Below are 13,775 nucleotides of genomic sequence, written 5' to 3' on the forward strand. Positions count from 1 at the left end.
TTAGAAGATAATCGGCTCTTTACGGCTATTTATTCAAAGCTTTCAAGTACATAGAAATAACTCATTAAAAATAATAAGGATATAGATCACAAAAGAAGTAAAGAAGTCAAAAAGAAATACATCACCGTGAGCGTAACAGAATTCCTCATCTCGTCCAGAAGCGGCTGGAAGACCCCGGGAACAGCCAGGCCGAGAGCACCACAGCTCACAGGAAGGCCGGACGTAAGCATCCTTCTCTGGCTGAAGTCTCACCTGACCACCTCCGGGCTTCCGCATATATACACACACTCCACAATGGGGAGTCAATTCTCGAACATTCTGGAAATTGCACTTGCGCAGTTGAGGAACAGCCATTGGTTGCCAGCTGGGTCAATCGAGAGCTCCCCCCAAGAAGCGCAGTGCCTCCCTTCTCTGAAAACACGCTCCACGGAGAAGAGTAGCAAGCCATAACAACGTTAGCTTTCCCAGCAGAAGTGGCCTTGACCGCATACCAGGTTTGGAAAAGCATGTTTGTCTCAGCACTGTGAATCTAACACTCAGCAAAATGTGTGCAGCGTTTCACTGCGGTATGAAGTAAATATCCAACATAGCTCCAAGCGCTGCCACAATGCATTGCGCACCCGCGCCATTTTGGATCAAGCCTAAATCAAGCATAACAATCGGTTCCCCAGGCCCCCTACTATCCGCAGGCAAAGAAACGCCTTCCAACGCCTCCATTTCAACCTCCGCATCAGGCCCCCTCTCCCCCAGCATGCCCAGACACAGGGACAGATATGGCCTCGACGACAGACGACGATATCATCGAAGCGGGCAGCGAGTCGCCGCAGCCTAGGACGTCCCCACCGGACGAGGTGGGATCGTTGCATTCCATGATTGGCAGGGCTTCTGAGCTGTTCCAGCTTGTGCCCGAAGAACGCAGGAAGGAGGGTTTCCTGTACCAGCGGCACAAGGCCAAAAGGAAGACTATCATGGCGGTGCCCCTCCTGGACGACATGTGGGTGGAGGGCCTGGCCCTCTTGAAGAACCCTTGCGCAGCTCTAGCCAAGCGGGATAGGCTGGAGAAGAAGTGCCAGGTACTGGAATCAACACCTAAGTGCCTGAGGTCACAAACCTCGCCTGAGAAAGAAGATGGGGGAGGGGCAGGGGGCTGGAGGCCCATTATGGACCTGTGACATCAGAACAAGTACCTCAAGTCTCAAAAATACAGGATGGTCATGTTGCAGCACGTGCTCGGCCAACTGGAAAGAGGGGGATTTCTTGACGTTGATGGACCTGGAGGCGCCTAGTTCCACGTCCCCATTCACAGGAAACACCAGAGGTTTCTACGCTTCGTGGCTTGAAGTCGGCCCCCAGAGTGTTCACAAAGTGCTGTGATGCTGGAAATGCATCGGAGGGACAGGGCCTCCGTATCCTTGTACTTTACTGCTTTTTATCATGTGTTCTGTCGTGTATTCCCCAAAGGAGTTCATGTGGGACTCCTGGCGGTGCAGCTCTCCCTCTTTTGGTTTGGTGAACGGACCTGTGGGATACCCTTATGGCACCCATGGGTGGGGGTGCAACCCTGTGCCCCTAGTGTATGTTTTTGAGCACCTGTGGGTGGCCCGCAGAGCAGGGTATGGGCTGGTGGCAGCTCCATGCTGAATTTGACAGGTGCGCAGAGTATCCTCCATTTTGGGGATACCCCGGCCCTGCCATTGGGATCAGTTGATTCCTGATCGAAAACAAGATGGCCCCTGCGGCCTCTTACTTTCCATTACCTATTACCTTGTTTTCCCAAAGTCCTGGGAAGCCCTGACTCTGTCCCTTCCCCCTTACTGGCTGTTGGATGCAAGTGCCATATATGGTGTTGTGAAGGCCCGGCCAGACTAGCTGGAGCCTTCCCGGTGATGTATTTTGTGGGTACCTCCTGTGGGTGGGACCCGGGTGAATAGAGTGTGTGACGAATATGCATTCTGTGTTGTGGATGTCTAGTATCTGGTGGTTGACACAATGACTGAGACAGCCCTGCCCGAAACCGGTATGAATGCAGCTTGGAGTGTTGAATGGCTTGGTACTTGTCCCAATACACATAACTCTTTGTGAGTGTCTGGAGAGAAGTGAATGGCCTGAATACCTCGTGTGCCTGATTGGCTGCCTGCCTGCATGAATGCCCTTAGTCGTGATTGGATGCTTGAGTGTGCCCAGCGGAATGAATGGGAGATCAACAGTATATCTGGGGACCTCTCACTGCTAGGATTCATGTTTAGAAGCTGAAGTCCACACCGACGAGTAACTGGAGTAACTGAAGCTTGACCTTGAAGCCCCGCTGGACGAGAAGAAGTGCTGTTGCTCTCCTTCACAATCTGAAAGCTGCTGTGTCTCCAAGGACTGACCCAGAGAGGACCTGATAAGGCGGCCTCTTCCCGAGCTACGAGGGACCATTGTGCACAGCTGATCTTTGCCAAAGCTCCCTGGTAGACAGACCTTCGACAGGCTGCCGACCCGAGACGGGGACTGCCGCGGAATCCCAAAGAGCAGCACCCGGACTGTTGTCCACCACTGTCGACGACCGCAGTCGCCGACCGGTTTTGCCGTGCTCCTGTTTGCCTAAGAACTTCATTTTGATCATCGGACGCTCTCATCTGCATCGTCGCCCGCTTTATCCCGCTGGAGAAGGCCCGACCTTTGACGCGCCGACGAGCATCCGCCGGTGGGTTTCCCGCCACCTAAGGACCACAGAGACACAGACGACTCGACGCCCTTGCTGGGCCACAGTTCATCTCTTTGCGGTCCAGAACTATCGTCACCGAGGTGCCGCGCATGCCTCTTCCTTGCAGGACGCCAAAGCTCTCTCGTCGAGCACCGCTAGGAACGAACCTGCCACTTCACTGCCGTAGTTCAACCTGTTTGCCGTCGGACGTTCGACGACCCGTGACTCCTGCCTTAAACTGAGGGCACTCAAGAAGGGCTGTCGATTCCCTGACACCGAACGCCAAGTTTCTCGATGATCCGTGGCTCCTGCTTTAAAGGGAGTCACTCAAGATGGATCGGTCGACGCATCTTCGGAGGACTCTACTCCACCAGGTACATTGGGGGGGTAAAACCTTAATAGGAGAAAGTAAGACTATTGAATAATATATGGACTGGGCTTGTGCTATATATATATCTTTATTTACAGGTTGCCCAGGTGGGGGGGGAGGGGATCTCCACACAGAACTGTGCCTATTGGTAGGGGTCAGCATTCTGCCTATTGTTTCAACCATCTTGCGTTCCTTCCTATCTCTATTGCTGGTTTCCTCGTTATTGATCTGTGTGACATTTTAACCATACAGTTGATGCACTTTAATGAGGTTTGATAACCTTGGTGGTACCACTTTAGAATTGTATATATTTATCATTATTGACTTCCGAGTACAAAGTGCCTTATTGTGATCGTGTACATACTTTTGAATATTAATTATATAAAGACTATGTTTTCAGTAATACAGTGTGTGGACATTCCTTTGTGGGGGTTTGGGGACTACACTGTACTTAAGAACCAGCCTGCATCACCTCCTGAGAAGCTAGGCCTTGATTGCTCGTCCATTGCTACCCAATAGAGAATCTTGGCTGGGGTCCTCTGTGCCTCTCCTCTTCCATATAGAGAGCGAAAGTACAGACACCCCCCACCAGTCTTGACACTGGTGGCAGCGTTGGGATGCTTATGGTTTTAAGAATCAGTGTATAACCGTGCCACTTACAAAATATCTTCACTTTATTAAATTAAGGTTTGGTTGTGTACAAAATAACTGCATTACAAGCAATGGAGTCTATTGCAAATGGTAAATTGACTCGGATGAGCTTAGAGGCTCTCCAGAGTGCTTGTGAAGCCAGGGAGTTAGACTTTGTGGATAAGTCTAGGGCTAAGCTGATAGCTGCCCTGGTGGACTACCAGACCGATGGTGAAACTCTGGATGAGGGGGGGAATGCAACCAATGATGACTCGCCCCTGGGGTTTCTACTGAATCTGTTTCTGGGAATGCTCCCATTCCTGCTGCCCAAATTCCGAACCCCAGCAATTCCTTGGAGCTTGAGTTATTAAGGATGAAATTGGCCTTTGAATATCGCAAGTTGGAAATAGATGCTGAGCTTAAGAAGGAGGACCTGGCTCAACAAGTTGAACTCAAGAATAGGGATCTTGAACTCAAAGACAAGGACACTGAATGTCAGAGAATCCAGCTAGAGAAAGCTAGAGTTGACACTTCAGCAAAACCCAGTGAGAGTGTCAGGTCCCCAGCTAGTAAATTTATTAAAGATTTGGTTGGTGTGTTTGTGGAGGGTTCTGATATCCTCCAATGGATTGAAGCGTTTGAAATGGCTTGTGCAATTCACGATATTGACAAAAGAGATTGGGCTAAGTGTTTGTTAAGCAGAGTCCCTCAGACTGGGTATGACTGTATTCTGAAGCTGAGTGTTGAAGAACGGGGTCAGTATGAGTGCATGAAGTCTGCTTTGATTGCCAAGTTTGGCAAGACACCTACCCAATACCTTAAAAGGTTCAGGGATTTTAAGAAAAGAGAGAATGTGTCTTGGGTTGACTGGGTGAGTGCTGCGCACATGAACATGATGGGGTGGATTGATGGTTACATGGTGAACACTTTTGTTGAATTGTCCCACCTGTTGTTTTTTGAGCATTTTTCTGAAGCCTGTTCACCAGAGCTGCGTCAGTATGTTGCTGACCAGAACATTTTGGATCCCCTTAAGCTGGCTAGGTTGGTTGACAAGTGGGTCTCTCACCGGGTGTCCCCTAAGGACTCCAGTCGGAAGGACAAGGACAAAGAAAAGGGGGCCTCTCAGAAAGCTGAGGAGTCCCAAAAGCAGTCAGTCTAATAAACCTAAATCCTCCTCTCCTAAGACCCAAAAATCTAGCAGGGATAAGTCATCTGTGGGTGGGAATAAGAGTAGTGGTCCACCTGCTGCAAAGCAGGCTCCCAGTGGTTCCAGTACCGTACCCCGCACTGGGGCTCTGAATCACAGAAGGGGTGACTCCAAGTGTAAAGGTAAGGCACTTGGAGTACAGGCTGTCAGCCTGACCTACCCTTACCCCATGTCTGAGGTGGAGGCCACAGTCCTCTCCTCCTCTACAGGGATCACATTTGGTGCTCCTGTAGAGATTTCCTTAGTGTCCCTTGGGGCCTGGAACCAGTACGCGGAAGTACTGGTGACTATCCCATAGAACACCCGTAGATTTTTGAGAAGTGTCCTCCTGAACGGCCAGCCTTCTTCTGGTTTGAGAGACACTGGGGCAAGCATGAGAGTGGTGGACAGGACCTTGCTCAAGCCAGAGGACTATGTAGGTGCTCGTCTGAGAACCACCAGGTTAGCTGATGGGCCTCCCAAATTATCACCTGTAGCCCGAGTCACACTCGTAATTGGAGACAAGACCGCAAAGCTTCCTGTCCTGGTTCCCTGCTACCATTCTGTTAGGTAATGATCTAGTCGAGTTGGGATTGATCGCGGATGGTCTTCCCATGACTGCTGCTGCGGTCACTAGGTCACAGGTGACACCGGGTCTGGCTGTGAGTCAGGTACCCGAGCCGAAGGCGCGGCCAAAAGCAAGATGAAGAAAGGGCAAGAGGGCCACCTCTGTGGAGGGAGCTCCTTCTCTTCCTGCTGTTCCTACAGCACCCATTGGGATCCATGCTCCGGACGGGCTGGGTCCAGTGGTAAACCCTGTCGCAACTCCTGTGGGAGAAGAGCCAGAAGACTCTCCTGTGGGAGAGGTTCTCAACCCGGAGGATCATCCCGATCTTCAATGCTTTTGGCTGAAGGGAGACCCTCCCGGGCAGACTTCTGTAAAGGACAGAGAGAGTGTCACTCTCTCGAGGGTCTGAGGAAACAGGCCCTGTCCCAGGCGCAAGGAGAAGTGCCTAGGACATTCCGGATTTATTGGGAGGGTGAGCTCCTTGTTAGTGAGCCCACTAAGCCTGAACCTGGTGCCCTCAAGAGGTTGGTGGTACCCCAGGTTTACAGGCCCTTCCTACTGCAGTTGGCGCATGAGGTGCCCTTGGCTGGTCATCTTGGTACCAAGAAGACTAAGCAGAGGCTCTCTGCCCATTTCTAATGGCCTCAGATGGGAGTAGAAGTGGAGTCCCACTGCAGGACCTGCCCAACTTGTCAGTTGTCTGGCAAGACTGGAGGCAGTGTCATTGCCCCACTGCAGCCATTGCCAGTGGTTGGCACACCATTTGAGAGGGTGGGCATCGACATTGTCGGTCCCCTTGACCCTCCCACGTCAGGTGGACATCGGTTCATCCTGGTTTTGGTAGATCATGCCACCAGGTACCCTGAGGCTATACCCTTCTGACTGTAACTGCAAGGTGGTTGCCAGGGCTCTCCTGGGCATTTTCACCTGTGTTGGATTCCCCAAGGAGGTTGTCTCTGACAGAGGATCCAACTTCATGTCTAGTTACATGAAGACCATGTGGAAAGACTGCGGGGTAACCTACAAGTTCTCCACCTCTTACCACCCCCAGACCAATGGTCTGGTTGAAAGATTTAATAAAACTCTCAAGGGCATGCTAGGTGCTTTGGAAGAGCCCCTAAGGAGGAAATGGGATCTCCTCCTGCCATGCCTGCTGTTTGCTTACAGGGAGGTACCTCAAGAGGGTGTTGGTTTCAGCCCCTTGGAGTTACTCTTTGGACATCCCGTGAGCGGGCCCCTTGCCTTGATCAGAGAAGGTTTGGAAGCCACACCTCCAGGTCCCGCCAAGCAAGTGGGGGACTATGTGTTAGGCCTCAGACGGAGGATGACACAGATGATGGGTCAAGCAACGGCAAATCTCAAGGCCAGCCAGGAATTGAACAAATACTGGCATGACCTTAAAGCATCGCAAGTGGATTGGACTCCGGGACAGGAGGTCCTCGTGATGGAGCCTACCAAGCCTCGAGCATTGGCAGATAAATGGACTGGACCCTTCAGGATAATCTCCAAGATGGGCGAGGTCAACTATCTGGTTGACTTGGGAATCCCAGGGGTAGCCCCTCAGGTATTCCATGTTAATAGGCTCATGCCTTTCCACCGGCGAGCCAAAGTCTCATGTCTCTTGCTGGCTTCAGAGCAAGAAGAGGATGAGAGTGAGCCCCTTCCTGATTTGCTGCATAGCAACCCTCAGGGTGGCTCAGTGGAGTGAGTGCATCTCTCTCCAGATTTGACAACCGAGCAGCAGAGGACCTGCAGGACTTTGCTCCAGCAGTATGCCTCTCTGTTTTTGCTGACACCAAAACTGACGCGCACCCATTGCCTAGGGCTGATGAGCTCGAGGACACCATAGGTGCTGCCAAATTTGTGAGCACCTTTTGACCTCACCTCAGGCTATTGGCAAATAGCTCTGACGGACCATGCCAAGGAAAAGACGGCGTTCTCAACACCAGAGGGACTCTACCAGTTTAGGGTCCTGCCTTTTGGGTTGAAGAATGCCCCTGCCACCTTCCAGAGATTGGTCAATCATGCTCTCAGTGGGCTGGAAGCCTTTTGTGTGGCTTATTTAGATGACATTGCCGTCTACAATTCCACTTGGGAAGAGCACTTGACACATCTGGGTAGAGTGTTGCAGGCCTTGAAAAGGGCTTACCTCACTATCAAGGCCACCAAGTGCCAGATAGCTCAGGGGAAAGTCACATACCTTGGTCATGAGGTAGGAGGGGGTCAAATCCAACCTCTCCCCAGTAAGGTACAGGATGTACATGACTGGGAGACTCCCACTACTCAAACCCAGGTGAGAGCCTTTTTGGGCCTCACTGGGTATTATCGCAATTTCATGGCGGACTATGGAACCATAGCTGCACCACTGACAGCTGACTTCACCCAAACAGCCTAGGAAGGTTAATTGGACTGAAGACTGTCAGAGGGCCTTTGATGGCTTGAAGGAAAGTCTGTGTAGGCCACCCCTGTTGTGTGCACCTGACTACAGCCAACCCTTTATCCTCCAGACGGATGCCTGCGACACCGGAATTGGAGCTGGCTTGTCCCCGTTAGATGACAAAGGGAGAGAACATCCTATCATATTCATCAGTAGACAACTCAAGGGTAGAGAACTTAGGTGGGCTACTGTTGAAAAGGAATGTTTTAGTATAGTTTGGAGCCTTAGGCGTTTTAGGCCCTACCCTACGGGGTCTACCTTCAAGGTCCAAACCGATCATAAGCCCCTGAAGTGGCTTATGCAGATGAAGGGTGAGAACCCGAAACTGCTCAGGTGGTCCATTAGCTTGCAAGGGCTAGACTTCACCATAGAGGACAGACCAGGGAAGAGTCACGATAATGCAGATGGCCTTTCCAGAAGGTATGTTGACCGTCTGAATGAGGGTGTCTATCCCGTGGGAGATTAGGCACCCTCCACCTCAGTCTGAGGGGGGACGAATGTGATGCTGGAAATGCATCGGAGGGACAGGGCTTCTGTATCCTTGTCCTTTACTGCTTTTTATCGTGTGTTCTGTCGTGTTTTCCGCGCAGGAGTTCATGTGGGACTCCTGCCGGTGCAGCTCTCTTTTGGTTTGGTGAACGGACCCGTGGGATACTCTTATGGCATGGGTGGGGGTGCAACGCTGTGCGTATGTTTTTGGGCACCTATGGGTGGGCCGCAGAGCAGGGTATGGGCTGGTGGCAGCTCCATGCTGAATTTGACAGGTGCGCAGAGTAGCCTCCATTTTGGGGATACCCCCGCCCTGCCATTGGGATCAGTTGATTCCTGATGGAAAACAAGGTGGCCCTTGCGGCCTCTTGCTTTCTAATACCTATTACCTTGTTTTCCCAGAGTCCTGGGAAGCCCTGATTCTGTCCCTTCCCCTGACTGGCTGTTGGATGGAAGTGCCATATATGGTGTTGTTGTGAAGGCCCGGCCAGACTAGCTGGAGCCTTCCCAGTGATGTATGTTGTGGGTACCTCCTGTGGGTGGGACCCGGGTGAATAGAGTGTGTGACGAATATGCAATCTGTGTTGTGGATGTGTAGTATCTGGTGGTTGACACAATGATTGAGACAGCCCTGCCCGAAACCGGTATGAATGCAGCTTGGAGTGTTGAATGGCTCGGTACTTGTCCCAATACACATAACTTGTTGTGAGTGTCTGGAGAGTTGTGAATGACCTGAATACCTCGTGTGCCTGATTGGCTGCCTGCCTGCCTCCATGAATGCCCTTAGTCGTGATTGGATGCTTGAGTGCGACCCAGCGGAATGAATGGGAGATCAACAGTATATCTGGGGACCTCTCACTGCTAGGAATCATGTTCAGAAGCTGAAGTCCACTACGACGAGTAACTGAAGCTTGACCTTGAAGCCCCGCTGGATGAGAAGAAGTGCTGTTGCTCTCCTTCACAATCTGAAAGCTGCTGTGTCTCCAAGGACTGACCCAGAGATGACCTGGTAAGGTGCCCTCTTCCCGAGCTACGAGGGACCATCGTGCACAGCTGATCTTTGCCAAAGCTCCCTGATAGACAGACCTTCGACAAGCTGCCGACCCGAGACGGGGACTGCCGCGGAATCCCAAAGAGAAGCACCCGGACTGTTGTCCGCCACTGTCGACGACCGCCGTCGCCGACCGGAGCCGCCGTGCTACCATTTGCCTAAGAACTTCATTTTGATAATCGGACGCTCTCGTCTGCATCGTCACCTGCTTTATCCCGCTGGAGAAGGCCCGACCGTCGACGCGCTGAGGAGCATCCGCCGGTGGGTTTTCTGCCACCTAAGGACCACAGAGACGCCGATGACTCTACGCCCTTGCTAGGCCACAGTTCTTCATCATCTCTTTGCGGTCCAGAACTATCATAACCGAGGTGCCCCGCACGCCTCTTCCTTGCAGGACGCCAACGCTCTGTCGTCGACAAGCACCGCTAGGAACGAAGCTGCCACTTCACTGCCGTAGTTCAACCTGTTCGCCGTCGGACGTTCGACGACCCGTGACTCCTGCCTTAAAGGGAGGGCACTCAAGAAGGGGCGTCGATTCCCTGACACTGAACGCCAAGTTCCTCGACGCCTCTTGACGAGTTTGTAAGTGAAATTGAAACTGTTTTTCTTTTTACCGAGGATTCCCAGCCTGAAGACTGGGAATATTCATGAGCATGTGAATCCATGCCAGACCCATGCTGGAAAACAATAGTTACAGGTAAGTAACTTGTTCCTTTTGTATGATTCCTGAGCTCCAGGAATTCTTGTGAAATTGGGCTTTGCCCTATATAATAGACATTGTCATGCTGAAATCCTGAAGACTAAATCAGATTGTAGGGTGCGCCTGTTGGATTTAGTCGAAGGTATCGAAAATGTGGTAGGAGAAGGTCTACTCCTGGTTACAAAACCTCTGCCTACTATTGCTGCTGAACTCTTTGTGTGCTGCCACGACCTCTTTATGCAGTCCTCTTTGTATGCAAGACCACCGTGCAAAACCACTTTTTTCAAATAAATCCAGCAGAAAATTACACAGCAAAAAAGATTTACACGGTAAGATGACCTGGGGCATGTCTTTTCGATCCGTGCAAACTGGGGGATGTCTTCTGGACCGTATCCTATGTGATCAAGATGGAGGTTATCCGGAAGTGGGAGAAGGTGTAAATAACTTTGCGCTTTCTGGAGAATTGCATCAACTGTTAGCGATTTAGGGCCTGAGCTCCTGCTGTGTCAAAGTGGAAAAGGACCAAACATGCCTTTCCCGAGGGGACCTCATATTGTACAAAAGTCCATTGAAGGTGTGCTAGATTGCTGGTAATTTTCCCAATCCCACCATATACACGTAACCTCCAATTGACTTTGAGTTACAGGCAGCAGAACACTTTGACCAAGTCGGTTAGATGTTTGACCTGCTAACACCTGAGTAAGTGAAGCTTTCACCCCCTACTGCTAGCTTCTTTAGAGCCATGTTAAGGTAACAAACGGGAATGCACCTTCCTTCCAGGGTTATTTCGAAGACCTGCCTTTAATTGAAAGTTACAATGTTGCATGCATTGGATATTTTAGTCTAAAATCCAGATTATGTTCAAATGAGTGTACTGCGTTTAACCGTAACCCCTCCCTGAATGCCATAGTGTTCTTTTGTGTATCTTGCTGTCTTCTGTGGAACCCATATGGCTAAATTGCTAAACCACCTGTCAGATGATCCCATACTCTGGCAATTAGGAACTACGTTGTCAGGTGATAACTAAAACGGTGGGGCTATAGTAATGAGCAAAGAAAGCTGCAAGAGGGGGCAGAAGAAAGGCAGGGGAGGGGGGAAGGATCAGCAAGGGCAAAATAAAGCAGCAGGCAGACAGCCAGCCCACCCACAGTTCATGTAGTCACTTTGGAAGCTAACTGGTTGTAACAGATATGGGAGGCCGGAGTCCAAGGGAAAGGAGCCCTGGGGGAATATGTATCCCAATAGAGGCACAGTAAGGTCAGGAGATAACTGAGCAGTCCATGTTTAATCCAGAGGGCAAATCAAACGTTGAAAGAAAGTCCATTAAAGCTCCAGAGCCAGAAAGGTAAAGGCGAAGAGTTAGTTTAAAGGAAATCAGTCGGTTATAATGCAGAAAAATTGCATTTTCTATGAATAGAGGCAGAGCATAAAGTAAAGCTTGCACTGGATTAAAAAAATACTCCCTCCATGCAGAACAACCAATCATGAAAGATCAAGGTGGAGGTGCCAACATCTTGGCGTCTGGTAGTGTAGCACCCCTCACCCACAAGGACAAGACTATGCATGCATTCTGGGGATGCATGGTGCCTTGCCACAGCGGATGTGGAGAGCACAGAGGCCTACATGCCCTGCCAACCCCACGGATTCCCATATACCTTCTCGTTATGGGATCAATGTTACTTCCACCAGAGTACAGTGTTGTGAAAATGTTTCTCTTTGAGTGGTAGTCTGAGATTTGAAACAACGTTTACAAAGTTATTCTTTGTAGCAAGTTTGCTTGACGATGGGAAGGGGTCAACACTGTTATGATTAGTTTCTTAGGAAGTGCAGTGTAGGGCTCAATCGAAATCCCTGCTTAGGTTTAGCATGATGGTCAACAAGATGGCGCCTGCTGCCCAGTTGAAGCGCTCACAGCGATCATAGTGTGAGCAGAGAGGGGTTCAAACAGGCGATTTTATCAATCTCATGGCGCGCTGCTTACACTTAATGCATTGCGTTACCAGCATTGCTCACTCATTGTCTCAGTAGTTGGGCCTAAGCAGACCGTATACTAGAGGTACTCATTGAGGTGACATTTCTTCTGATGTTATGTCCTGTGGGCTGCATGGAATTCTGTTTGTGGTAAAAGGTCACATTCTCTCGTGCTCTGTCTTGCCCTTTGGAAGAGTTGTGTAAGGGTAGCATATTTAGTAAAGGCAGAGGAAGACCTCTCTGTCTTCATCTTGCCAGACTTCCTATCTACTAAACATTTGGGATTTTTTGTATGCAACTACTAGGTTTCCCACAGGGAGTAGCACTTTAAATATCCATAGTACGGCTAAATGTATAAATGTAATTGCAGTGGAATATACTTAAGCAATATAACCCGAGCAGGGGTGGCATTAGCCGGCGCTAGTCCAGGGCATTTCCTGACTGGTAATGCCCCCCCCTGCAAGGGTTATATTGCTATTAGTACCCCGGAATGTTGTACCGGGGTACTAATAGTGTTAATCTCAAGTTGAGAAACGGCGTGTTTGCAGTTTCTCAACTTTAAGAAAAACTGCAAATCAAGATAGCCACAATGGATCGGGGAGAAGGGAACGACATGTAGTCCCTTCTCCCTTTCCATAGCGGCCATTGCCATGACTGGGTGTGCACCGGGAACACTAGTGTTCCTGGCGCCGACGAGGCAGCACCATGTAAGTGGCCGGGTGGTGGGGAATTGGGGATGTGGAAAATGGGGAAGGGGACGCAGGGCACCACACTTACCCATTTCCCAGTGAGGGAAGATGGTGGATCCAGTTCCAAGGAGGCTTGGAGCAGTGGTTTTACTGTGTGGTAAAGCCTCCGTTCTGAGCTTCCTGATTTGCTGGGGGCAGCCACACTCCACTCGCCGGCACTAATGTCTTCTAATTTTCATACCTGCTATCTTTTTTTACTGTTTTTTTTTTTCTTTCAAATCCTAGACAGCATAGAGGCCAATGTGGAGAGTGCTGACGTACATGTCCAGCAGGCGAATCAACAGCTGGCAAGAGCATCAGAATACCAGGTAAAGGCTGTGGTGTCCAGCTGATCGCTTTATTGGTTACTACTATCCAGTTTCCTAGGACAGCGCAATACGAGTGCAGAGAAAGCTTTACCTGTCCCTTTATTATAGACACATTCTAGATAATAAAGTTTCACAATCCAGATTCCAGTGGTAGAGTGCGATTATGTAAAGCACGTTTCCAGAATGCTTTGTTAATCAGACTTGTTTGGCTCTTAAGTCTTCCAGTCGGAAACACTTGCATGCTGTCATCTGGCATATTCTGCGATGTGTTTCGCAGAGGGTGCCGTGTAGCAAAGCTTTCTCTGTGAAAGGTGGCTTTCGGAAGCCTTCCTGCAAAGTGTGTTTTCCATATGCTGTACTGTTGTTATTGCTAGATATTGTCATTCTTGGAAGTGAATGAAACACACTTTGTCTGACTGGACTTGAAAGTCAAATTCATTTGATTTTTGTTGCATTTTAGCAGTTTTTCTTTTAAAACGAAGAGCATCTAACTATCCACAGTTGTGTGGTATAGCGGCTAACCACAAATCGTTGCAACCAGGATTGGCTTCATAAAGGTTTGTGGCTGAGTCTGCAGTTCTCGCCTTACTAGCTCGTTTTTCCTTGTGTCTTTCACGTGCTATGTTT

The 13,775-nt window shown here is 50.0% G+C and overlaps 1 protein-coding gene across 2 annotated transcripts in view; it reads left to right on the forward strand.

The window, feature by feature from the left end:
* Positions 1-13,775, forward strand: part of STX7 (syntaxin 7) — a 415,618-nt gene that overhangs the window by 379,818 nt on the left and 22,025 nt on the right. For both annotated transcript variants that reach the window (XM_069606681.1, XM_069606680.1), the window contains exon 9: positions 13,066-13,148. In XM_069606681.1, the coding sequence (XP_069462782.1) occupies positions 13,066-13,148 (83 nt within the window). The remainder of the gene's footprint in view (positions 1-13,065; positions 13,149-13,775) is intronic.

Source organism: Ambystoma mexicanum, chromosome 4p, assembly GCF_040938575.1.
Source record: "Ambystoma mexicanum isolate Mex_15411 chromosome 4p, UKY_AmexF1_1, whole genome shotgun sequence".
NCBI classification, from domain to species: Eukaryota; Metazoa; Chordata; class Amphibia; order Caudata; family Ambystomatidae; genus Ambystoma; species Ambystoma mexicanum.